The sequence below is a fragment of the Salvelinus sp. IW2-2015 genome, unplaced genomic scaffold, assembly GCF_002910315.2.
Source record: "Salvelinus sp. IW2-2015 unplaced genomic scaffold, ASM291031v2 Un_scaffold2231, whole genome shotgun sequence".
Classification (NCBI taxonomy): Eukaryota; Metazoa; Chordata; class Actinopteri; order Salmoniformes; family Salmonidae; genus Salvelinus; species Salvelinus sp. IW2-2015.
Window position 1 is genome coordinate 108,914 of NW_019943561.1, and position 25,416 is coordinate 134,329.

The window sequence follows — 25,416 nt, forward strand, 5'->3', positions numbered from 1 at the left end:
TTTTGAGGGGGATTGTGTCGCACGGCCCACTGCTGGCTTTTCGCTCCGCCCCCTCCATAACCCACAATGCAATTCACTGTTTTAGACTGTATACTTTTCAACCTGTCTCAGCTAAAGTGGGATTAAAAATACTCAAATATGGTTCGTTTTTTAAGAGGGACTGTGTCGTGCATATCCAGCAGCACTTCAATCTCCACCCCCTCCATTGCCTACAATGCAATACACTATAATATGGCATACATATTAGGTTGTAGAGAGAACATTTCTACTTATGTCAGCTAAAGTGGGCAGGGAAATACTCAGTAGGGTCTCCGCTAACCAAATATGGTTCATTTTTTAGGGAGACTGCATCGCACGGCCTGCTGCTGGTTTTTCACTCAGCCGCCTCCATAGCAATTCACTTTAATAGAATGTACATGGGAATGGGATACATATTGGTTGGAGAGAGAGAACTTTTCTACCTATCTCAGCTAAAGTCGGGTGGGAAATACTCAGTAGGGTCTCTACTAACCAAATATGTGTAGTTTTGGAGGGGGACTGTGTTGTATGTACCTAGCAGCACTTCGTTCTCCACCCACCGATACAACACGATACACATCGTGTTGGAGAGAGAACTACCAACTTTAGCTAAAACGGGTAGAAAAGTTTTCTCTCTACAAGCCAATATGTAACCCATGTACAGTGTATTATGGTGTATTGCATTGGGGGCTATGGAGGGGGTGGAGAACGAAGTGCTGCTGGATATGTACGACACAGTCCTCCTGCAAAACTACACATATTTGGTTAGTAGAGACCCTACTGAGTATTTTCCACTGCACTTTAGCTGAGACAGGTAAAAACGTTTTCTCTCTACAGCCCAATATTCTCAACATACCAGTGTCAACATTGTATTTTTTAATTATTGGTCTTAATACATTTTTTCTTCATAAATTACTTATTGGATTTTCTTGTTAGCACAATAAAAGTGGCCTTTGATTAAAATTCAATGTCTTTTGAATTAGTTATCCACTTTGCAATGTTTTGAAATGCGGCCTTTTATTTTGAAGGCTTCTTCATTACCATACGAATGTGACGTCGTTGTTTGTGCTGCTGGCAGAATGCTAGTGCCGGCATTAACGGAGAAGAGAAGAGTCCCTGGGTGAACAAGTATACAACCGGGATATTCAAGCGAATAAATGGCACCAAGTATGACTGAGAGCTCGGCGAATAAGTTGATAAATGGAGATGTTTGCCACCGGACCGCAAACGGTAAAAAAACTTCGGGAAGGAACGGTTTCGTGAAGAATCATTGTTTGTTCCAACAACCGCAACAGAAGAAGTATCGGCGCCCGAGTGAGAAGGTGAGGCCCACCCGTCAACGCTACATAGGAATAGGGAAGAAACACTTGCCTTTGTATACAAGTAGATTGAAAAACCACAGCCCAACGAAGTATCAAACAGTTAAAAAATTCGCTACATTTTGGAGCTTTTATTACCTAGTCGTAGTTGTATTATTATAAGTTTGATAGGGTGGATGTTTTCTTACTAAATGATCAAGCCTCAGAATTTGTGTGTACTGAGGGATAGGTTATGGGTGTTGTCAGATAGCAGCCTATGATTAGGCTTTGTTTCATTGATGAAAGTGAATATGAAAGTTTACAGTACACAATCGACCACATCCGTGACTAATTTTGAACATTGGTTTTATTTAGTTTTCCCAAAAGCCATTTTTAAACTAATCATTGACATAAATTCACTCTTTTAAACTCAAAACACCTATGTTTTTTTCTACCTGATGACGTGATAATACTGGTATGTGTGTATTAGTACAGCACTTACATAAGTGTTTGTGTGTGTGTGTGTGTGTGTGCGTGTGTGTGTGTGTTGTGTGCGTGTGTGTGGTGTGTGTGTGTGTGTGTGTGTGTGTGTGTGGTGTGTGTGTGTGTGTGGTGTGTGTGGTGTGTGTGTGTGTGTGTGTGTGGTGTGTGTGTGTGGTGTGTGTGTGTGTGTGGTGGTGTGTGTGTGTTGTGTGTGTGTGAGAGAGAGAGAGAGATTGTAGAAGGGCTGGTCTCTGTTTACACTGACACTACTATGGAGAATACCAGTCAGCATGGGGAGGCAGAGCTTTTGTTGTGTAACAACTAGACAGGAGTACTTTGTCTCCCAGAAAAACACACACACCCCTCCCCGGGCAGCACACAAGGCTGCACCTGGGGAGAATGGCTACTGGCTATGGGAGTGGGCCCTGGCAGTGCAGGAATGTCTCTGAGGAGAAAGATATGGAAGAGAGGGACATGGTGGCAGTTGAGACAAATTAGTCATTGAAGTTGTTAGGTTTGTGTCCCATCCTATATCCTGATATTACCAGGTTCTGACCACTAAATGGTGCTGTTTCTACTTTTAGGTGATATTTGTTATCAGGATAGTTCACCCAAATTCCAAAATGACATTGGTTTCCTTACCCTGTAAGCAGTTTATGGACAAGGTATGACAGCAACCTACGCTTTGGTTTTGTTTACCTGGACACTGTTTAAAAAGCTAACTTTTAAGCGTTTGTGGCACAAATCCAATGCAAGTCGATTTCTTTTGACCATGTCTTTGGATTCCTTGTTTCTAACTCATTGTTTAAAAAAAACGTCAAATTGTGTGTCAGGTATTATATTTATTGAATATTATATGAATCCTCTAAATTAAAATGTCAAATTTGGGTGCAGTCAATTAGCTTAATTTCTCAGAGACAAAATAATGTTGCAGTAATGCTAATCTTATCTGTTTCTAACAACAGAAACKATTTCAGAACAATTTGAGATGGTGGATGTTGAAATCCTCTTGTGCWTTTTGAGGTGCAACGGCCCACATACTGTACTGTAGGCTACATTTGCAGTTTCCACCCCAGGTTCAAAGCAGTCTCTTCTCACATGACAGTTGGTCTTAGGACCGTTGCTAATGCACAGCTATAAATGGTGCTCAAATAAGATCTGTCTGTTTTTAGTAGTCTGTGGTAGTGGACGTAGTGCCTAGGACACTAACTGCTTTCTCTGAAAGGGATTTTTCACTTTAAACTGAAGCAACTCTCTCTGTCTCTGTGTCTGTCTCTCTGTCTGTCTCTCTGTCTGTCTCTCTGTCTGTCTCTCTGTCTGTCTGTGCATTTCAGTTAGCTTAAAGGTCTAGTTGTTAGCCGTCAGACCTCAGGGTGTATGTTGGTTAGAGGGCTATTTCCTCATGTTCGTTCCCCGTGGGAGACTGACCTGGTAGCCGGTTTGACCAGTTCTGAGCTCAGTTGAGCACAGCCTGTACGTGTGCAAACACATACACCACAAAGGTATTTCAGAGAGGGGCATGACTGGGTCACGTGTGGTTGCTAAGCAGCCAGGGGTTTAATGGGGGACGAGGCTGACTGACTTCAGGTCATTTGATTTCAGAGTATAGTTTTCAGGACAATAAGGCACAGTTCAGCTCAGCGTCAATTGGAAACCAATGGATAACCCTCTGAGCCTAGGGGCTGTGTGATCTGGCTTTTTACGGGGGAACAACCGCACTCATTCACTTATGTTTTTATTTTTATTAWTTTTTTATTATATAACTTGAAATGGTCTTGGTCTGTTTTTGTCCCTCTRTGTTTTTTTTTAACAAACGATCTCTGAATAAAGAAGACTTGGGCCTATTTTTCCTCATGTTTCCCACTGAGTTGTTTTAATGTCCATAGAAATGCTCGACAAGCCTCTTAAATGTTGTTGTTAGACTCTCTCTTGATCCTGAAGCCAAGCTAAACACCTTTTTTAAATGTTCACTCTCACAAATCACACTAGAGTCTATCCCTGGCCTATGTAATCAAAGAGATGATAAGTTCACTCAGATGTCACTCGTTAATATTTTTCTCACCTTGGCTGTCACCCATGGGACAGAAGTAACTTCAACTGTCATTAGGGTACGCTTTGCTAAGCAACAACTAGGCCTACCCCAAAATCAATGGTGGTTCCGTGTCACCTTGTTTGGCGTTAACCGAATTTCATGCAAAGATCAACACAAAATCACTTTGAGTAAGTAACACCACCGTCTTCTGTTTGTCCGTGTATTTCTTCTTCTCCAGAACAACCATGTTGTGCGTAACGCCAGCCTGTACAACAAGCCGTTTGTGGAGCAATTTGAGGAGACTCCTCTGCTTGTGGCGGTTCTCACCTACGTGGGCTACGGCATCCTCACCATCTTCGGGTACCTCAGAGACTTCCTGCGGAACTGGGGCGTCGAGAAATGCCACGTGGCCAGAGAGAGGGACGAACAGAAGGTAAGAGATGCAGACACTACTTATGTTATATTTACTGTTGCATTTTGGTCATTTAGCAGACGCTCATATCCAGACTCTCTATACATTTTGTTTGTCTGTATTTTTCTAAAGAATAAGGTATTTGCCACTAACCACTGATCTGGGATCAGATTACCTCACCGGCCCWCCCCCCAATCCTAACCTAATTAAGATCTGACCCTGTATCAGTGGTTAGGGATAACTTCTACAGACTCCCTTCTCACCACTCTCACTCTGCTCCCACCCTAACTGGCTTTTACTGGATTCGTTGCTTTGATGTAGACCCAACTATTACAATTGTAATATTTACTCAAGCGCTGTGTGAATAAGGTGTGTCTCCTTGGCGACAATCCTATTCGGATGTGGTAATATTAGACAGCTTTCAATTTTAACTTCATTGAAGTTGGTGGTTACTACTGGTTTCAGATCTCAACCGAGAGAAATTGTCTGCCCTGTTTTGTGTTCTGGTAAGGGCTCTGAGTGATGTCACGCACCCAAGAATGCTCAACCAATCACCCGACGGACATGACTTTTCTTCCGGCTATCCTACGAAAGGAAATGTTGCCATGTAACACAGGAATGTGTGAAAAAGCTAACTCAARGCAGATTCCACAAGAGCTTTTTCACGACCATTATGCTCAGTGCAACCGTTATGTCCTAACAATTACTCAAGGAAGGTTATAGAACAGAGTAAGCGTTTCCCAAACCTGTTATTTGTAAACGGCAATGCTCAGTGCAAGCGTAAGCTATGTCAAACGAGCTCGCTGAAAGCGTGAATGAAAGACACACCTGTGCACTTGCATTGTTCCAGACCTAGCTAATCATYCTAAYGTCTGACAGTGATCTCTCKCTCTCTCTGTCTGTGTTGTAGGACTTTGTTCCGCTGTACCAGGACTTTGAGAACTTCTACACCAGGAATCTATACATGCGTATCCGTGACAACTGGAACAGGCCTATCTGCAGTGTCCCTGGAGCCAAGATGGACCTGGTGGAGAGAACCTCCAAAGACTACAACTGGACCTTCGAGTGAGTTGCGCACCCTAACATCCCTAACAGGGCTTACTTATAGTGTGTGGGGGCTACTACGAGACCATTAGTTTGTCGCTGTAGCCTAGGGYCCAGCGCTAGAAAATCATGGGAGTAGCTCGGGGAGACAAGATGTGTGTGGATGGATRGGTTGGTTCTTCTATCCTTGTGGGGACATAAAATSCCACAAAAGTAAAACAAGGAAAATTCTCCCTTGTGGGGACATTTCCCACATCCCCTTGAGGATAAAGGCTATTTTAAGCTTAGGTTTAGGGTTACAATTAGGAGTACAATTAGGGTTAGAATTATGGTTAGGGTAAGAGGAAGAATAGTGCTTATGGGTTGGGTTACTGGTTAAGGTTTAGAGTTAGGGAAATAGGATTTTGAATGGAAATACATWTTAGGTCCCAACAAGGATAGAAGAACAAAATGTTGGTGTCCTTACCTACCTATGTCATGGAAGGCATGGCTCTATCATGCCCCCTCTATCACCCTTCAGGTCGTTGCCCTACTTAAAGGGCAAATCCACTCAAAAACGATATTTTTTGGTAAGTTTCACTGGTGACACTTGGCTTCTTGGAAGAGTATTTTAACTTGACTGCTGAAATGCCAAACATTTTAGGACCGTATCAAAAGACTAATGGAAAAAAAATATCAAAATAGATATATATTTTTTTGCTTTTTATGAGGGGAGACTGTCGGGACAAATGTGCTGAATAGAAACCACCAACTGTATTTAGCACATGTTATTGTGTGTTAATGGTTGACCTCTTTCACTCTTAGTTAGGCCCCATTTGATTTATGAGCTTATTTTCACAACCAAATGTAAGTGTTCGGGAACCCATCACGTCAAGATGCAGTTAAAAACCAAACCTATTCAAACACGTTTAGCCAGTAAGGTATTTCATTTAGCTGCCTGGCAAAAATGAGAAGTACTGTATAAAACAAAGGAAAACCCTTCATATTGTCATGGGTATGTTCTCTTTTTGACACTGGTTTGTTTAATACTTCCGCCCATGTCTTGTCAGAGTTTCTCAAAGTTGTCTTTGTCTCTGCCAGACACACAGGCAAGGTGGTGAAAGACGTGATCAACATGGGTTCTTATAACTACCTGGGCTTTGCTGAGAACACTGGGAGGTGTGCTGACAGTGCCACMGGGTCGACACACAAGTACGGTGTGGGAGTGGGCAGCACCCGCTCTGAGATGGGTAAGACATGGTTATAATAACATTCTTGTGGGGGGAAAAGGGACATTTGCTTTGATACACTCATATCTGTGGACCTCTGTAGCTCAGGTATAGCATGGCCCTTGCAATGGCTGTATGGTGGGTTCGATTCCCGATACCGCCCGAACACAGTCTTTTCACGCATGTCTGTAAGTCGCTTTGGATAAAAGCGTCTGCTAAATGGCATATGCTATCTAAAACGAAGCACAGATATGAAACATGCACTAGTACAGACAAGCTGCTCCGCTCATTTTGTTGTCGGTCTGTTTCTCCCGTATTCTTTGTGGTTTTGTCATTTTTTAAAGAAACAAGGAAACAAAAGGCACGTCATCTGTTATTATGTACCACACAATGACAGAGCACCGAATATAATGACATGTTGGATATACACTGAGTGTACAAAACATTAGGAACACCTGCTCTTTCCATGACCGTCTGACCAGGTTAAAGCTATGATCCCTTATTGATGTAATTTGTTAAATCCACTTCAGTCAGTGTAGATGAAGGGGAGGAGACCAATGATCTGAACTAAAAACCACACGTATTTTGGAATTTCTGTGCATCCTTGACAATATATCCGCTAATCAATATCTAAAAACAGCACACTTTTTTTTTTTTTTTCTCTCCCCCTTGAACTTGCACATCATCTCCTCTCTTTTGTGGCACCAATGTGAAGGTTCATGGGAGGGGAAACGGTGTTGCATTAGTCTAGTGTGTGGTGTGGGAATAATGACAAGCGACTCTGGAGAGCTTTGCGTTCACATTGCCCTAAAAAGGGAATCGGACCGCAAACTGACATCCGACCACCTCCGAGATGGTCTCAGTTCGGTTCAAGGACTCTTTTGAGTGATCCGAGTTCCTTTTGAAGTGTACACACTGCACAAAAATTGTCTGAAAGGGACCAAGTGTGAAAACGCCCATAGATCATCACTGTTACTGATATGGATAGTTATGTTTGTGCATCTTTATTGATATCATGCACTTTACGTTGACATGAACACTTGTTCATAGACTCAGCGATATGATGTAGATGCAGTAAGTAAACAGCATAGGGGGTCAATTTCAAAGTGAGGCTCAACTTCTCCTCTGTTTTGGTGCCCTGGCTACCACGCTGTGAACCTGTGCACATGCGTAGATACTGTGTGAGAGCGAAGTCTTGCATCTCGCTTATCTCAATGTCTGCGGTGCTGCTGGTGGCAATGTCATTTAGCTGAGTTTACCTTTTTAAAGTAAGGCCTTATTCTATTGACATGTTCTGCTGTCTCCAGGTAACCTGGACATCCATGAGGAGTTGGAGCAGTTGGTTGCTAGGTTCCTGGGGGTGGAGTCATCCATGGCGTTTGGGATGGGCTTCGCTACAAACTCCATGAACATTCCTGCTCTCGCTGGGAAGGTAGGAATTCGGCTGGAATGCCTCGCCACATTTCCATCCACAGTTTTAATGCAAGTAAAGTACTACCATATAAAAAACACGAAAGGTGTGATGGAAGTTTTGGTACACTCTWTTTATGTCGGTAACATTAATTATGCGAGAAATAGCGATGGAAGCGCCTTTATGCTCAAATATTTATTTAATGACCATCATATCGAAGTAAACTTTGAGTCACGCGATCTGGTGTGTAGTACGCTTACTACGATTCAGGAAAGCATGCAGTTTATTAGGCTACAGATTAAATATATGATGATGAACTTCACAGGGAGGTGAAAGTGCAAGGTGATGAGCTTGATGCTCCTTTCAATAAATATCGAGGGTCTGATTCTGGGTGACATGATGATTGGATGCTTTTCACTACATAATTCATCATGTAGAACTACGCTCAAGCGGCATCATCCTCAACGCACTATCGCTCACAGCCTATCCGCTACAGCCTACTCCGCTCCTCAAAGCCTATCCGCTCACAGCCTATCCGCTCACAGCCATCGCTCACAGCCTATCGCTAAGCTATCGCTTATCAGCCTATCCGCTCACAGCCTATCCGCTCACAGCCTATCCGCTCACAGCCTATCCGCTCACAGCCTATCTGCACTGTATCTGCAAGCTGTTGGCTAGAGTGAAGTTGCCAAGGACGGAGTAGACACAGTTGCTAATTAACGCAACAGTTTTTGTGACAAAACTATCAGTAGGGTTGAAACGTGCATATTTCTTTATGCTGATTGTAGGATATTTGCATGAAAATCTGTCGCTAATTGGATGTAAACCTAGCTTATGTATCACTTTTATCCATCAAACTGTCTTTGTGTGTGTCTCTCTCTGTGTGTGTGTGTGTGTGTGCGCCTTTCTCTCGATCTCACTTTCTCTCTCACTCTTTCCTCTCACTTTCTGTAAGTCAATGTATTAAAGTAACCTTTCCTTCCCTGAAATGATCGCTGTTGGGCACACAGCGTATTTCCTTTTGGTGGTGAAAACATGTTATGTTTTCATTCACCAGTTGTRCGTTGGTCTTAAAGGGTTAACGTCATTCCAAAACAATCTAGTTTCCTCCATGTGTTCTCAAAACATTGAGATAACGGGGTAGTCAATTGTCATAATGCCTGACGACACCAATGGCCCTGAGGGTACTAGCATAGGAAGTAGGGTCGGGCGACGTTATGATAGCATCGTCGATCAACGATGATTGACAGCCATTGTTGATGGTGACGACTTTGTGATGTGACAGACAATAGTTTAGCCTATTTGAACTTGACTGGCGCTGCTCAGTAAAAAACGCAGTCTCGGATTGCACAGCAGGGCAGTACACAAGATACAGTTGAAGTCGGAAGTTTACATACACCATAGCCAAATATATTTAATCTCAGTTTTTCACAATTCCTGACATTTAATCCTAGTAAAAATGATCTGTCTTAGGTCAGTTAGGATCACCACTTTATTTTAAGAATGTGAAATGYCAGAATAATAGTAGAGAGAATTATTTATTTCAGCTTTTATTTCTTTCATCACATTCCCAGTGGGTCAGAAGTTTACATACACTCAATTAGTATTTGGTAGCATTGCCTATAAATTGTTTAACTTGGGTCAAACATTTCGGGTAGCCTTCCACAAGCTTCCCACAAAAAAGTGTGAATTTTGGCCCATTCCTCCTGACAGAGCTGGTGTAACTGAGTCAGGTTTGTAGGCCTCCTTGCTCGCACATGCTTTTTCATTTCTGCACACAAATGTTCTATAGGATTAAGACAGGGAATTTTTACTTCGATTAAATGTTAGGAATTGTGAGCAACTGAGTTTTTAAATGTATTTGGCTAAGGTGTATGTAAACTTCCRGCTTCAGCTGCATCTCCTACTAGGCCTATAATAAAAGCCTTAAGACAACTTAAAGTTATGAACAGTAGCTTATTTCCCAAATATTCTAGGCTATGAAGGTGTTGCCCTAAAGTTGTTGTGGCTTTCAAGAATGAAGGTCTATAGCCTAGGCATAGGCTTCTCAATCACAGCTTTATGAGAGATGGCACAAACAAGTATTCATTGTTCTATTATTTTGAGGCAAATAAAGCCCATGATGTATAACTTAACTCTCTACGGTAAGACTGTAACTCATCAGACAGTCACTGCTCCATCATGTGCGTGCCACGCACACACACACCCGTTCTGCTTTTCCACCGGAAAGGAATATTTGAAAACATTTGCTATTGCCTGTACTTAGCCTCTTCCCAGGCTTTCAACAACATTATATTTCACCATGATTTGTCCAGTTAAATTCGATTTCGCGCTACAGCCTAACTGTCGTTTTAGCCGAGCTTTTTGGTTATGTTTGAGTTTTTTTATGTATTGAAATGGCCAATGGGGGCGATGGCATCGTATATCACTGATTTATGGTACACAATCATCATCGGACAAAGGTTGACATCGCCGAACCCTACCTCCTTGCTCTGACTCTACTCATAACTACGTTATTGAGGAAAAATGTACTTTATATGCCTGTGATAAGTGGTTGTCCCACCTAGCTATCTTAAGATGAATACACTAACTTTAAGTCTCTCTGGATAAGAGCGTCTGCTAAATGACTACAATGTGAAATGTAGGAAGCGCTCTGTGTCAGACACATTCACTCTCTCGCTCTGTGTGTGTGTGTGTGTGTGTGTTTTGACAAAGTAAAATTAAATGACCTCAGGGTACTTTAACTGTGACTTTTCGGGAGACTAAAGAAAAGATGAGCACTCTGTTTCTGTGTAAAGCTGATGTATTTATTAACGGGACAAACAAACAATAGGCTCACGTTTTGCCATGAATCCCCTTCATCAGAGCCTTGAGAAGGATTTAGGGAGGCACCTATATCACCTCGCAGGGGAGTGTCCCGCTCGTCATGTCAATCAAACATGTCAGTAGTAACAGCAACTACACAAGTTATTCAAACAATAGTATGATTGATTCAAGATTCCTACACATACATTCCACTTGAGTAACAAAAGACGGCGAAGTAAACAAAGAAAAACGTCTTTACAAAAAAAAGATGAGGGAGACGCAATCTAAGCAGTCGATCCAAAGTGCCTCTCTCTCTAACTATTGCCGCCTCTGGAGGAAAGAGAAACCGTCTCAATTACCCAGAATTTCAAGGTTGAGACTGCACCGTGATTGGCATTCACGTATTTATTATTTTTATTTTATTTTACCGGATAAGTTGACTGAGAACACATTTTATAGCAACGACTTGGGGAATAGTTACAGAGGAGAGGAGGGTGGATGAATGAGCCAATTGGAAGGGAAGCTGGGGATGATTAGGTGACCATGATGGTATGAGGGCCAGTTTGGGAATTTAGCCAGGACCCCGGGGTTAACACCCCTATTCTTATGATAAGTGCCATGGGATTTTTAGTGACCACAGAGAGTCAGGACACCTGTTTAACGTCCCATCTTAAAGACCGCACCCTACATAAGGCAATGTCCCCAATCACTGCCCTGGAGCATTGGGATATTATTATTTATTTATTTTTGGACCAGAGGAAARAGTGCCTCCTACTGGCCCTCCAACACCACTTCCAGYAGCATTTGGTCTCCCATCCTGGGACGTAGTGCCGCGCGATCGCACAGTCCGTATTTTTGGTGCGGATCGCTGTTTTGTTTTCAGCTGCTCTTCATTTGAGTGAGCGTTTCGTCTGACCAATGTGAACAAGCCCACATGGGCATTTGAGCGTGTAAATAGCATGTGTTGTACCCTCTCTTACACACACATGGTCGTCCTCGTCAGAGTAAAAACACACATTTCCTGTCCTGACGGACATCGGAACCACTAGTTAGAGAGGAGGTAAAGGTCCAGAAGTCTTAAACCCAGTCGGTCTCTCTCTCTCTCTCGTTTTTCCTCCTTTCCCCGCTTCTTCTTGTAAATTGCGTCATTGAATAATGAGCTCATTCTGCTCAATCATTCATTCACTAGATGATTAAATTGTGTAACCTGTCCTGAGGTAACTATGCAACGGTGTGTGGTGTCATGTGTCGTCGCGTGATGGCTGAAGTGTCACTGACTGTGAGACTGTCTGTAAAGCCAACCCCTTCAGGGAAGCTGTCCTCTATACCACTTTAGTTCTTCAGTATATTGTAATACTATGTAAATACATTTGATTAATATTAAGTCATTCTAGGGCTGTTTGATGTAATATATTGTATGAGTTACTTGATTTAAGACAATGGCTCCTATAAGGAGTCTATGCCATTGAATGTCCTCCATCGCTCTGTAAGGGGCAAGGTTGAATATGTTGTATGAAATACTTTCTGTAAATTCATTTGTTATTTCCAGGGCTGTTTGATTCTGAGTGATGAGTTGAACCATGCCTCTCTGGTGCTGGGGGCCCGCCTCTCTGGCGCCACCATCCGCGTCTTCAAACACAACAGTGAGTACACCAAAACTAGTTCAACTCAACTACCCCCAAGGCCACTACACACTGGGGGAAACTAGACATTAAGAATTCCACAAAGGCTCTGTGCTTTGGTGTCGGTTTTACCTTGCACAGTAGTGCCCGTTAGCGACACCCGTCACACACGTTTAGCGCTACATCATCTACTGTTCCTCCCTTTGTAATCAGTTAGGTGTGTCACGTAATAGAACCGTTACCGATAGTCTGCTCCTTTTCATGCCAGCGTTTTTGTTTTCGACTGCTCTGAGACTGGGTGCCAGTCTGTGTTAGTCAGTTGGTTGTCTTATCATGGATACAATGTAGCATTGTTGAACGTCAAAAAAACGTTCAGGTATTCCGGCTGCATTATTCACACCCTGTCTATGTCCTAGTCTTCTCTAACACCGTTCTGTCGGTCTCCGCTCCCAGATATGGTGAGTCTAGAGAAGCTGTTGAGAGATGCCATTGTTCACGGCCAGCCCAGAACACACAGGCCCTGGAAGAAGATGCTCATTCTGGTCGAGGGAATCTACAGGTAGTCTACCTTTTTTTTTTTTTTTTGAAAGACTAACAGATTCTAACCCTTTGAACTCTCATATGTAGGGCAAGATGGATTCTGTGGAGGCATGTTATATTTATTTTTAAAATTTTAAAAAATACAGGTGAAATGAATCAAACCGATTTATGCGGATACGCTCTTTCTAGCACCCAGAATTGATTGATGTAGAGTGAATCATACTGCAGTGCATTCAGACTTTGCGTAGAAGTGGACATAAAAAGTGTGTGGCTTGAGTTCTTCGTGAGGTACTTACCGTAAAAAGTCAACCAATCCATAATGATCAATATGGTTGTTAGTAAAGCTGCCTCTCCCTAATCAATATAATTCACTAATGTGTAGTTAAAATGGTCTGACACACCCTTAGGGAACTTAAGATAAACAGTCATTGTCTTCCCACTGCAAACAAAGATCAAGGAGTTGCAAATAAGATACACTCAGTGGCTAATTTATTTGGTACACCACGCCGTTCCTAAAGACGGAGTTATTGTGGCCGAGGCTTGGTGTATAAAGCAGGTAAACAGGCATGGAGGCATTCAGTTACTGTTCCATTGAACGTTAGAACAAGTGACTTTAAGCGTGGTATGATAGTCTGCGCCAGGCGCATCGGTTCCAGTATCTCAGAAACGGCCTCCTGGGCTTTTCACGCATGACAGTGTCTAGGGTTTACCGAGAATGGTGCGACAAACCAAAACGCATCCTGTCCGTGGCTGAAAACAGCTTGTTGATGAGAGGTCGAATCAGAATGGCAAGAATCGTGCAAGCTAACAGGCGGGCCACAAACAGGCATATAACGGGGCAGTACAACAGTGGTGTGCAGAACGGCATCTCGGAACGCACAACTCGTCGATCCTTGTCACGGATGGACATTGCAGCAGATGACCACACCGGGTTCCACTCCTATCAGCTAAAAACAAGAAGCGGCGGCTCCAGTGGGCACGTGATCACCAACACTGGACAATTGAGGAGTGGAAAAACATTGCCTGGTTCGACAAATCCCAGTTCCTGTTGCGTCATGCTGATGGCAGTCAGGATTTGGCGTAAGCAGCATGAGTCAATGGCCCCATCCTGCCTGATGTCAACAGTACAGCCTCGTAGCGGTGGTGTAATGGTGTGGGGAATAAACATCCTGGCACACGTTAGGAAAATAATTCAGGCTGTTCTGGAGGCAAAGGGGGGTCTGACCCAGTACCAAATGGGTATACCTAATAAACTGCCCACTGAGTGTACAGTACATTGTTTAGAGACTATACCTAGGGTGAACTAATCATCCGTCTTTGTAGGTGAATTAACATAAGGTGAAAAGTACAGTTAACTGACCCATCGTTTTAGTGTGCATGTGTTAGTCTTGAACGTGTGTGTGTGTCTCTCTCCTCCCTCCACCTCTCACCATTCTCCTCTCCTTCCCCAGTATGGAGGGCTCTATAGTACGTCTGCCTGAGGTGATAGCCCTGAAGAAGCATTATAAGGCCTATCTGTACCTGGATGAGGCCCATAGCATCGGAGCTCTCGGACCACGAGGTGGAGGGGTGGTGGACTACTTTGGTCTGGACCCCAAAGACGTTGACATCATGATGGGAACATTCACGAAGAGCTTTGGTGCTGCTGGAGGGTACATCGGAGGGAAGAGGGTGAGTTTGTTGTCTGCTCTAAAGCAACCTTGATTTCCTGCTGTCTTCACATCTGCCAATTCTGGTAACAGAGTGAATACGAGACTAGGAAGTAGGGCAACGTGTGACTCTCACCAAAGGGTCACGGGTTAGGAGAAATGTTCTTGGCAGGATACCAAGGTTCCCAAGGCTATGTTCAGGGCAGTAAATGTTCTAAAACATTCCATTACAACAAAGCTAGGTGTGTGTGTATAGATAACAGGCACTGACACTGACATCATATTTATATTGACCTTTAAGATTTCCGGGATGGTTTCTGATACAGTTTACTGGGACAGTTTTAGGTGTGGAGGTTTAGTCATCAACAAGACAAACTGGTTTTATCATTGCCCCATGATGTGGGAAATTCTCTAAGGGCTGAATCCTATCTTGAGATCCTAACTCAGAGTGTCACATATATCATGCTTTCACATCAATAGGAGACTTGTAAAGAAATTTGAGACTTTCACGATCTGAAGTTCGACCTTTTATGTAGTATTATTGTAACTATAAAACCCATTTTATATTGACAATGGTGTTTTATTGTATCTCTCCCCCATAGGAGTTGATAGACTACCTGCGCTCCCACTCCCACAGTTCAATCTATGCCACGGCCATGTCCCCTCCCGTGTCACAACAGATCATCACCTCTATGAAGATCATCATGGGAGAGGACGACACCACTCTGGGTGAGTTTTTCACAGCAAGCCTCCACTTCAGCTGGGACCACACTGTGTTGTTGATTGAAAACTAGTTTAGTATCCGTTTAGGTAGTTCTTTTCATCTCTGGTCCTGGAGAGCTACAGGGTRTTATAAACTGGGTAGTTCGAGCGTTGAATGCTGATTGGCTGACGGCCGTGGTATACCACGGGTGTGACAAAACGCTTATTTTTTTTATAGGCTCGTGTTCTTGCCTGGCACTGAAAAACATGATTCAATCATCAAACGTTTGATGTGTTGAATCTAAGCCAGAGGGTTGATGACTGCTATACAGTACAAAAGGTATTTCGCTTGCATTAGGCAGTAACTGACACCACAGTGTCATTACCATCAGTAGCCACAAGATGGCAGTATAGACCTGGAAAGCTTAGGAGCTGTTTTGCCCACTGTTGAGTTGACCTAAACCCTGCTGCTTGGTTAATCTTGTCACGCGAAGTCATTGCCCTCTCCAACAGATGACAGCTCAGAGGTGGGAGCTTAATGTCATGTAGGGTTTGTATAGATTTTCCTCACCAGCTTTAAACTGGTCTGATCTGTACTTTGACTCAGGGAGTGGCAATTACTCACCTACAGCCAAGTGATGAAGGCTGTATAATACATTTCTAAGTGGCTAACAGAGAAAGGTAAACAAAGGAGAGTCTGGATAATAATCCTTCTAGAATGGCACATATAGTTGCCATGGCACTATTCCTGTTTGGACTCCCCCGACAGACACAGACAACCACGCACACAGCCTTATTGGTGACTAAAAGTAAAGTGGCCGACGTTGAAAGAATCTATTTCCCTGTTCAATAACAGCAGATTTTAGCTCATCTCACTCAGGCTAGCATTAGTTGTTGATCTTGTTGTTGTTTATGTGGATAGGTAACTGAGGGAGCGAGCGCCAACCTGTTCATGGTTGTTTGATCAATAGGCGTGTGAAGATCCCTAATGTAAGAGGACTATACTGGTATTTTCATATTTGCAGAAATCCATTCGGGTGTATTTTGGCGATTTCTTTCTAATGATCTAAAGTCGTGCTCTTGCTACTGCCTGTAAAATGATGTCAGGCAAACGGATTATTTGCATATAGGCCTACTGTAGCTCTGATTGGTTATGACRTGCTGGTCCTGGACAAGACTGATGTTTTTATTGGGTTTAATTTACTGCAGTGTCTAATAATTGTCCTAAACGCAACRCCGCTTTCCAACTCTATATTGCTATWGAATTTTCACAAATGCCTGACTATGCATCATTCCCAAACATTCTATGAATTTATGAAAATGTGAACATGACCATCTAATTGGTCGTTTTTTTTACTGTACTTTTTGCCTCATTTGAYAASGAAATCTGAAAATACTGAAGATGCGTTCACTAACATGATAAGAATGTTCTTGGAGAATTTTGGGGTAGGTGTCACACAAGGTAAAAAACAGTGACAAGGGATTGAGTGAGAGGTCTAACTGGTGTCTCCAAGTGGCCACCCACCTCTCCAAAGTGTGCGCAGTTCCTAAGTAATTCCAATACACTTTTATGACTCAAAGATGTTTTGTTTGGAACACAGCCCCGCATCACCGCCTTTACACAATTACCGTTGTTTACGCAATCCAAAAACAGTCCATTATAAATCGCAGTCTGGGTCAGGGTGGGCATAATTTGAAAGCTTGTTCTATTGCCAACATGACTAGCTACATTTTCAAATACAATCTTAGTGTTAGGCTTTCACTAGGCAATTCAGAGTACCAAATTGTATACTGAACAAAAATATAAGTGCAACATGCAACTATTTCAAAGGTTTTACTGAGTTACAGTTCATATAAGGAAATAAATTCATTCGGAACTAATCTATAGATTTCACATGACTGGACAAGGGCGCAGCCATGGGTGGGCCTAGGAGTGCATAGGCCCACCCACTTGGAAGCCAGGCCTACCCACTGGGGAGGTCCTCAGCTGGCATGGTTACRCGTGGTCTGCGGTTGAGGCTTATGGTAGAGAAATGAAMAATMAATTCTCTGGCAACAGCTCTGGTGGACATTCCTGCAGTCCACGTGCCAGTTGCACCCACCCTCAACTTGAGACATCTKTGGTATTGTATTGTGTGACAAAATTGCACATTTTAGAGGCCTTTTGTCCCCAGCACAAGGTGCACCTGTGTAATGATCAGGGATGTAAACAAATTTGTGCTCAATTTGAAATAAGCTTTTTTGTGCATATGAAACATTTCTGGGATCTTTTATTTCAACTTTACATGTTGCGTTTTATAATTTTGTTCAGTTTAATGTTGGTGCGTATAGAATGGACTCGTGAGTGCATTCGGATGCCTGTTTCCGGGGCAACTATTTTTTACACAATAAACAGATTCATTCTGTTCAGGACAACTGTCAACACGACCCAGTGTATAACGCCATGTTGTCTTGTAACTGGACATGTAAACATGGTGATCATAAACGATGACACGGTATATGACGTGAGTTTTATGATATGGAAATGTGAAGTGTACATTTGGACTCACGGGTCTTTGGCTTGCTTGTATGACATCCAAGCGGTATTTATTATAATCCTCAACATGTCATCTTTCAAAATAGTGTACATCGAGTTCTCAATGTACAGCATTTCCCTGACTCAGACGACAAAACATTAGCAAAAGTTGCCCAATTAGCAGCAGGGATTGGGGCAACTTCTTGTCACACGCGGTGCTCAAGTTCAGAACAGCTGTCAGTCCAATCCCATACAGCGCTGTGGAGCCTGAGGTCTGACGTCATGTATAGCATGTTACTGTGAAGCCACTGCGTTCCAATTTAGGCGCTTATCAGTGTCCAAATCTGCCATTTTCAATCCATATACAGGTACGAGTGTAAAGGGATACGACCACCAACTATCACTCAAAAACTAAAGGCAATGCATGTTAAATGGAGTGGAGTTAAGGAGATCAACTGTGTTGACAGTCACTCCTACACACACAGCAGAGCACATCCCCCTCTCAGTAGCACCAGGCTGGGTTAAAACCTCCGGACAGTCCCCTGCATCCCTCAGAGGGCTCTGACTGATTGAAGCCTGTGAAGTGGTAGCATGGACTTTCCCCACATAGAGCTTTAATAGGTTTCAGATGTCTGTGTGTTGGAGCTCCGTAGTGTCTGTGCAGAAGTGTTTGTCTTCTATCTGGGTACAAAGCAGCCTGCCGCTGGGGGTTAGAGTTCTAGGTGGCTCCCCTGACCTTCAGGGCTTCAGAGAACGAGCTGTGGTAAAACAGATTCAAACAACATAGCCCAGTGAGGGTCCGGGTCACTCCAGGGTTGTTACTCTAACAGGGAGGTTCCTCCCGTCTCCCACCAAGGTACAAGTTGCGTTTAACCACAGATCTAGGATCAGATTACTCTATAGCCCAACATTACCCATTGGGGGATGAAAACATTATCTCACCCGGTATCAGTGGATAGGGACAAGTTCCTCCCAGGTGGGCCACAGTACAGCAAGGTTGTATTCATTAGGGCATGCAATGGGAAACGTTTTACAATGGAAAATGAACAATTCCTATTGGATCAAGTCCAAGTAGGGCCTCACAGTTTCAGTCCATTTACTTCTGTTTGGTCCTCAATGAATATGAGCCTGATCTAGCAGYTATGTTCAAACCATCACAATGCTCCAGACCATTCTCTGACAAGCAGATGGATGGAAATGGCTGATCTCACGGCCTTGTCTAAATCACTTGACAGTTTTCTCAGGAAAGAGTAACATTGGCAGTTCGATGGTTCCCAGCTCCATGCGGGTTTGAGATTCAAGCCTTTGAAGTGTAGTCACTGCCAATAGCTGCATAACTAGCAGTGGCATCGAGGCTGCTAACGTTTTGGCCGGTGTGTCATGTGCCAGAATGACTGACTGGGGTTCGACGCTTGGAGAGTTAATAAGTGTTGAGTGTCTCAGGCAAGGTTGCTCATCATATTGAGTGTGGTTCAGGGAACCACCTCCTTAACCCAACCAGAATTACTTTMTCTGGTTTGAAGCTCAAATCAAATATGTGGATGAGACCGGAGACAGGACATTCCTACCAGGGAGCCCCTCAATATGAAAGGAATTTCAAACAAGTGGAACGCAATTCCTTCTCCTGATAGCATCACTCTCTTTTTTTTCAGCCTATACGTTTATCATTCTACAATTCTCTCAGAATGGCTTTGAATTCCAAAGCCAGGGCCCAGGGGAAACGACTGTCTGTGTGAAATTAATTTCATTTCAGACTTGAGCCTGGAATGCTTTACGTTTTCAGCTCTGTGTTTCAAAATGAAATGGCAGATGCTGTTTTTTTGAGTTTGAGCTCCTAGATGTATCCCGTCCTTTYAGTCAACAAGGAAGTTAGGCCTAAGGTTGTGGGCTGAAGTAGTGTGTAAATGCCACAGTCCTTTCAATGGTTGTGGTTTACCTGTTCATGTTCTTACTAGTTAATGGTTGTAATCACTAATGGTTTAACAGGTTAATAGATTAATTAGCTAATTTAATTGGTTGTTAATGGTTCCAGGGGCGGAGCGTCTAAAGCAGTTGTCAGAAAATACCATATACTTCAGAAGGAAACTCCGAGAGATGGGATTCATCATCTACGGAAACAATGACTCTCCTGTCGTACCCATGATGCTCTACATGCCCGCCAAAATAGGGTAKGTCTGGTAACCGCTAGTTCGTGATGTTTACAAAAACACAAACCTCAGCTAAGATGGAGTAGGTTTGATCAGTCAGCCAAGTCACACATCTTGGTCAACTAACACCAGTTGTTGAGTAAATAACCACAGTGAACATGATCAGATTGTTTCTGTTATATTCACTTTTCTCTCACACGATCAACATGACATTGCTCAGTCAGCCAGCCAGCCATAGAATAAGCAGATTGTTAACACATTGGTCACGTGGTCCATAATCCTGATCTCTGATTGGTTCGCTCTCAGGGCGTTTGGCAGGGAGATGCTGAAGAGGAACATTGGGACGGTGGTGGTTGGCTTCCCTGCCACACCCATCATAGAGTCCAGGGCCAGGTTCTGTGTGTCTGCCGCACACACCAGGGACATGCTGGACACGGTGAGTCACCGATCAGAGACACACACACACACACACGCATGCACCAGACATGCTTGACACAGTGAGTCAACTAATCACAGTACAGAGTAGTCAAAGGACTCCTCCCTCTCTCCATGGAGCCATCTCTATCTGGCTCTCGCTGGTACTTTTTCAAAAGTGTAGACTTGTTTTGTCAGTCTGTCTCACTCAATAGGATTTGTGTTCAGAATTATTTATATTCTATTCAACTCTCTTTTATCTTAGTATAGGATGAAAGGAGGAGGAAGGATACTAGGTGAGGAGACTACATTTAAGTATTGAGATGTACCCAAAGTTTCTATGTGGTCCTAGAATTGGGTCCAGTCCAATTGATGGGAATGGTTATGGTTAGTTACAAAAGTAGGTGCATTGTTAGAATGTATGGTGAAGACTTTATTTTTCCCTTGAGACATCACCATCATCCTTTGATAGCTGATGGAATTCCTCCMCATGTCTTCGTCTCCTCAAAGTAGTTACAGTGACTGACAGACTGACTGTCTCCCAGCAGTGAGTCAGTCATGCCTGGCTTCTGACTGTCAGGGCTGATGTGCTGCAGGCATGGAGGACAGGAAAGGCATTTCAATACATGCTTTATTAGAGGGGCGGGGGTGTGAGAGAACACCTGGGTTCAGCAAGTGTTTGTTTTCTTCAAATACTTAAGCTGAGCTCGCCTGGCGCAACAGAACCAACAAAATCATCCCACCCATCTGGCAATCCCAGGGAGACTCAATTATGTGTTCAAAGTATTTGGAAGAACACAAATACTATTTGAACCCTGGTGTGGGAGTCTTGGAAGGAAGACCGCACAGTGCCATAACTATGGTGGAGCAGAAAGCTCAGATTTAGTTTTATTTGGGCATGTGCGTTGTCTGTCCAAGGACAGTCATTTATCTTTTGGAAGAGCATGTCAACACTGTTTTTAATGCTCCATTTAAAGCACATCAGCTTCACTTTGTTAAAATGCATGAAGCCACTTTTTTTCTTCTTTGGAAATCTCTTCTCCCTCTTTACTCAAAGTTCAGAGAAGGTGTTGGAAAAAAGAGAAAATCAAGGAAGGTAAATTGTTTCCAGGTGGGTTGCGGACCGATGGTATCGCAACACAGAAAGTCTCTTGTGGAAAGTGGTGTAGGCCAATTTAGKTTTTTTTTGTTCTCAGTTGTGTTTTAGTTTTACCCAAGTAGACTCCATTTTTCTCCACTAACAATTTCGTCAGGTGAATGTCATGGTTCAGCAACCCTCACAATGGTGTAAGAAGCACACCTCTCCCCATTCAGTCTCTATGATCAGCAGGAATTACTCATGGTTCTTAATACTCACAATATGCTGCTGTTGTGAGCTACTCAACCTCTCCCCTCTTTCCTCAGAATAGAATCSCACTTCTGACTCCAAGTGTAGTAAACATAATGTCTTCTGTTGTTATCTTCTCATCTCTCCTTTCTTCCCCCAGGCATTGGAGGCCATCGGTGAGGTTGGGGATGTGTTGCAGCTGAAGTTCTCCAGACATCATGATTTCCCCTCCTCCCTGGGTCCATGGTCCTCTGCGGAGAGTCTGCTCCTGGAGCCCAGCCACGTCAAGTCTTCTTGTCATATAACTAACTGAACCAGCTACACCAGGCATACTTGCACGTTTGTTTGTTTTTGCACTTACCTGGTGCACCGGCTCTAAATCAGTCCCTGACTAAAGAATGAAAATGTAGAAGTGGAACTTAGTGGATTTGAGTATCYCTTGACCTACACTACAGTGGGGCAGGGATAAAAAAAGTCACCAAGGTCCTATCGTGTGTGTTCGTTTCGAAGTGTGTAAGCCCCTATCGTTGTCTTAATGTATCTTAACTTATTGTGAATTCATTTTTTTGTGTTGGACCTAAATGTTGAATCTTATTTCCGTGTGCACACTGCATTATGGGGGCTTCTAGTGCAATAATAACAAGATGGGGAGGAAGAGTAGAACAAGACATGGATTTCTATTGCCATTCAAATATACAATTTGTTGGTTGTACCAATGGAGTTAATGATTCAGAGAAATGGAATCCCTAGAACCGGGATCTACATTTTGTTCTAGGGATTATATTTCTAGGATAACAGCAGAAGTTATAATGCAAGAAAGAAGTAAATAAATAATATATATCATTCATGACTAGTAGGGCAACATATAGGCTTCATATCAAATGAGGTACATCGTCAAGTGTAGCTTATTTTATATTAAACTTCCCACTCTGATCGGTGTGTTAGACTATAATATTGTCACTGGGGTTCTTTCCCTGACCATTGTTGATATTATCTGCTGTTTACACAGTAAATGAACAGGTAAAATCTCAATGTCTTAGACCTATTATCAGAGCTAATCCTCTCTCGCTCTCTCTCTCTCTCTCGCTCTGTCTGTGTGTGTGTGTGTGTGTGTGTGTGTAAGCTACATATTACACCTGTTTAGAAGAATAGGGTAAGAACCCTTTTGAAGAGCTGCCATGTTGTGAATATTTCTTATATATATATATATATATTACAGCTTTTTTCCCTATGATTCTTCAGCCTTTAATATTTAGTGTTTATGCCTGCACTCGAATGACTTAAGCCCAAATCTCTTAAACATTTCTATACGCTCTAGAGTATTTAACATATCTATACGCTCTAGCGTATTTAACATATCTATACGCTCTAGCGTATTTAACATGTCTATACGCTCTAGCGTATTTAAACATGTCTTACGCTCTACGCAGCGTGTAACATGTCTATACGCTCTAGCGTGTTTAACATGTCTATACGCTCTAGCGTTTAACATGTCTATACGCTCTAGCGTGTTTAACATGTCTTATACGCTTCTAGCGTGTTTAACATGTCTATACGCTCTAGCGTGTTTAACATGTCTATACGCTCTAGCGTGTTTAACATGTCTATACGCTCTAGCTGGTTTAACATGTCTATACGCTCTAGCGTGTTAACATGTCTATCCTGAAGAGTCTTTCATATTTCTATAAGCTTGATAAGAGTCGTGTGAAGTGTTTCTCTTGGGGTTGGTATCACAGACACTGATTTTTAGGCTAGTCCTGGACTGGAAAACGATTTGAATGGAGATTCTTGGCTTAATCTGTGTCCGGGAAACTGAYCCTTACTGAAGAGMCACGTGGTTTGAGTCTCTAACTGTATATCTTCTAAGTGCTTATGTTAATAACCAGCGTTGATGTCTTAGTAAACTATGACACGCTGGCCATAATATGACCCACCTGTTTATCTGTATGTATGAAGATGATGCATCCTAGCCATGCTTCTCTGATGTACAGATATGTCCTTATTTGGTAAAACTTCCTATTGATACCCTCTTCACAGTGCATTATAAGTGCATTTATAGTGCCTTATGAGCTATATATAATGCACGACATAGACATACAGGAAGTTTTACGCCTTTATTTATTACAAATGTCATATCGTTTTTCAATCTGCTCTATTTTGTGGAAGATGTTTCTAATATAATGTCTCTGTGGCAGCTCTAAATATTTTCTACACCTTTTTTTTTGGGGGGGGGGGTTTACCAAGAACCGTAAAGGGTTCTTTGTTATTTCTGTATAATCCTTTTTTGGTTCCAGGTAGAACCTTTTTTTTGGTTCCAGAACCTTTAACCAAAAGGTTMTTTTGAGGGTTCTTTATTGGGTGAAAGAGTTCTGCCTGGAAGCAAAACGGTTCTACAGGGACAGCAGAAGAAACCTTTAGGAACACTTTTGATGGAGTATGTGTGTCTTTAATAACAGACGGACCACGTCTTCAGTGCTAGTACTACTGACAGGCATTGGAAATGCACAGATGATGTAGCCTCACTGAAATGACAGGCTTTACGGCTGGCTAACTGACGCTGGGTTTAAAGGAAGCGTCTTTTCCCGCCAGCTGTCTCTCACAATGATTCTTCTCTAATATGGCATTCCAGAATTCGCTGATTTTTGTTTTAATTTGAGTTTGTTTTGTTTAAATGTTATGTTTGACTTTCCATGGCTCAATTTATGGGTCAGTTCAAGTATAATATTGTCTTTAGTCAAATATCCAGTTTGTAGTGTGTGTGAGTACATCATTTTTATTTGTATTGGAAGTAGAAATATGTGGAACAGAGCTGCGGTTAGCACTGTGATCATTCCACTACTACAAACTCCTTATTAAACTATGGCTGAGATTTAAAGTGTCTATAATTTGTCCAGACGTAACATTTTAAACTTGCTACTTGTCTGTTGTGTTTAGTTAAATCTGGGTGGGCCCATGTAGTCTGTCTTCATCCCAAATGGCAATATTCCCTATAGTGCAGTGCACTACTCTTGACCAGAGCCCTAGTCAAAATGGTGCACTATACTSGGAATAGGGTGCTATTTGGGACTCACCCTGTGTATCCTGTTCCCATCTCCTTTCTATTGAGGCATGATGTGATTGCTGACATCCAGTAACATGACCATTTATCTCAGGAAGGCTGTTTAGATTTCAATAATACTATAAACATATGAAATTAATCATTATCTGACTCAAAGTAAATGTTTTTTTAAATGAAAAGATTTAAAATCCCTTTGATGTAACATTACATCGTTTAACTTGCATTGGAAAGAGAGCTGTGATCTGACCTACTCTGTAAATGCATATACACCTGTATGTTATCAGTCGGCTTTTACTCTTGGCAAGTTCAATGTTTGAAGATAAACCACTTGATGGGGTTTTTGAAGCTATGGTTTGTGTTGACTGTGCTGTTGGAAACAGTGCTGAGATTAAATCAGTCTTTGTTTGTTTCACCTCTTGGTTAGATTTGTCTTCTACAAAGGTCTATCTATATACATATACACAATGTGTAACACGATCTATCGGGAAGACTTTACACAATGAATAGCATTAAATGACTTACCACTTGTTTCTATCTGAAAGAAAGCATATGATTTATCCTGTTTATATAAAAGTACACACACAGCAAAGAGCGATAGGGAGAGCRTGGACACACAAAAGCCAACCTCTTAAATATATTCATATAGTAAAATAGGTGAATAACTGGGGCAATATCGGCATGTAAAACTGTGGATCTGTTACTGGAGAGTGACGCCTCTTGCCGTGAAGTTT

At 42.5% G+C, this 25,416-nt stretch overlaps 1 protein-coding gene across 1 annotated transcript; it reads left to right on the top strand.

The window, feature by feature from the left end:
* The first annotated feature begins 1,078 nt into the window (after positions 1 to 1,078).
* On the top strand, positions 1,079 to 25,097 carry LOC112073331 (serine palmitoyltransferase 2). The gene is made up of 12 exons (XM_024140652.2): positions 1,079 to 1,340; positions 4,070 to 4,264; positions 5,154 to 5,308; positions 6,368 to 6,516; positions 7,803 to 7,927; positions 12,261 to 12,354; positions 12,787 to 12,892; positions 14,325 to 14,544; positions 15,125 to 15,251; positions 19,772 to 19,907; positions 20,193 to 20,322; positions 21,788 to 25,097. Exons 1-12 carry the CDS (start codon positions 1,176 to 1,178, stop codon positions 21,938 to 21,940), a joined length of 1,755 nt encoding a protein of 584 aa, XP_023996420.1. The 5' UTR covers positions 1,079 to 1,175; the 3' UTR covers positions 21,941 to 25,097.
* Positions 25,098 to 25,416: the final 319 nt, after the last annotated feature.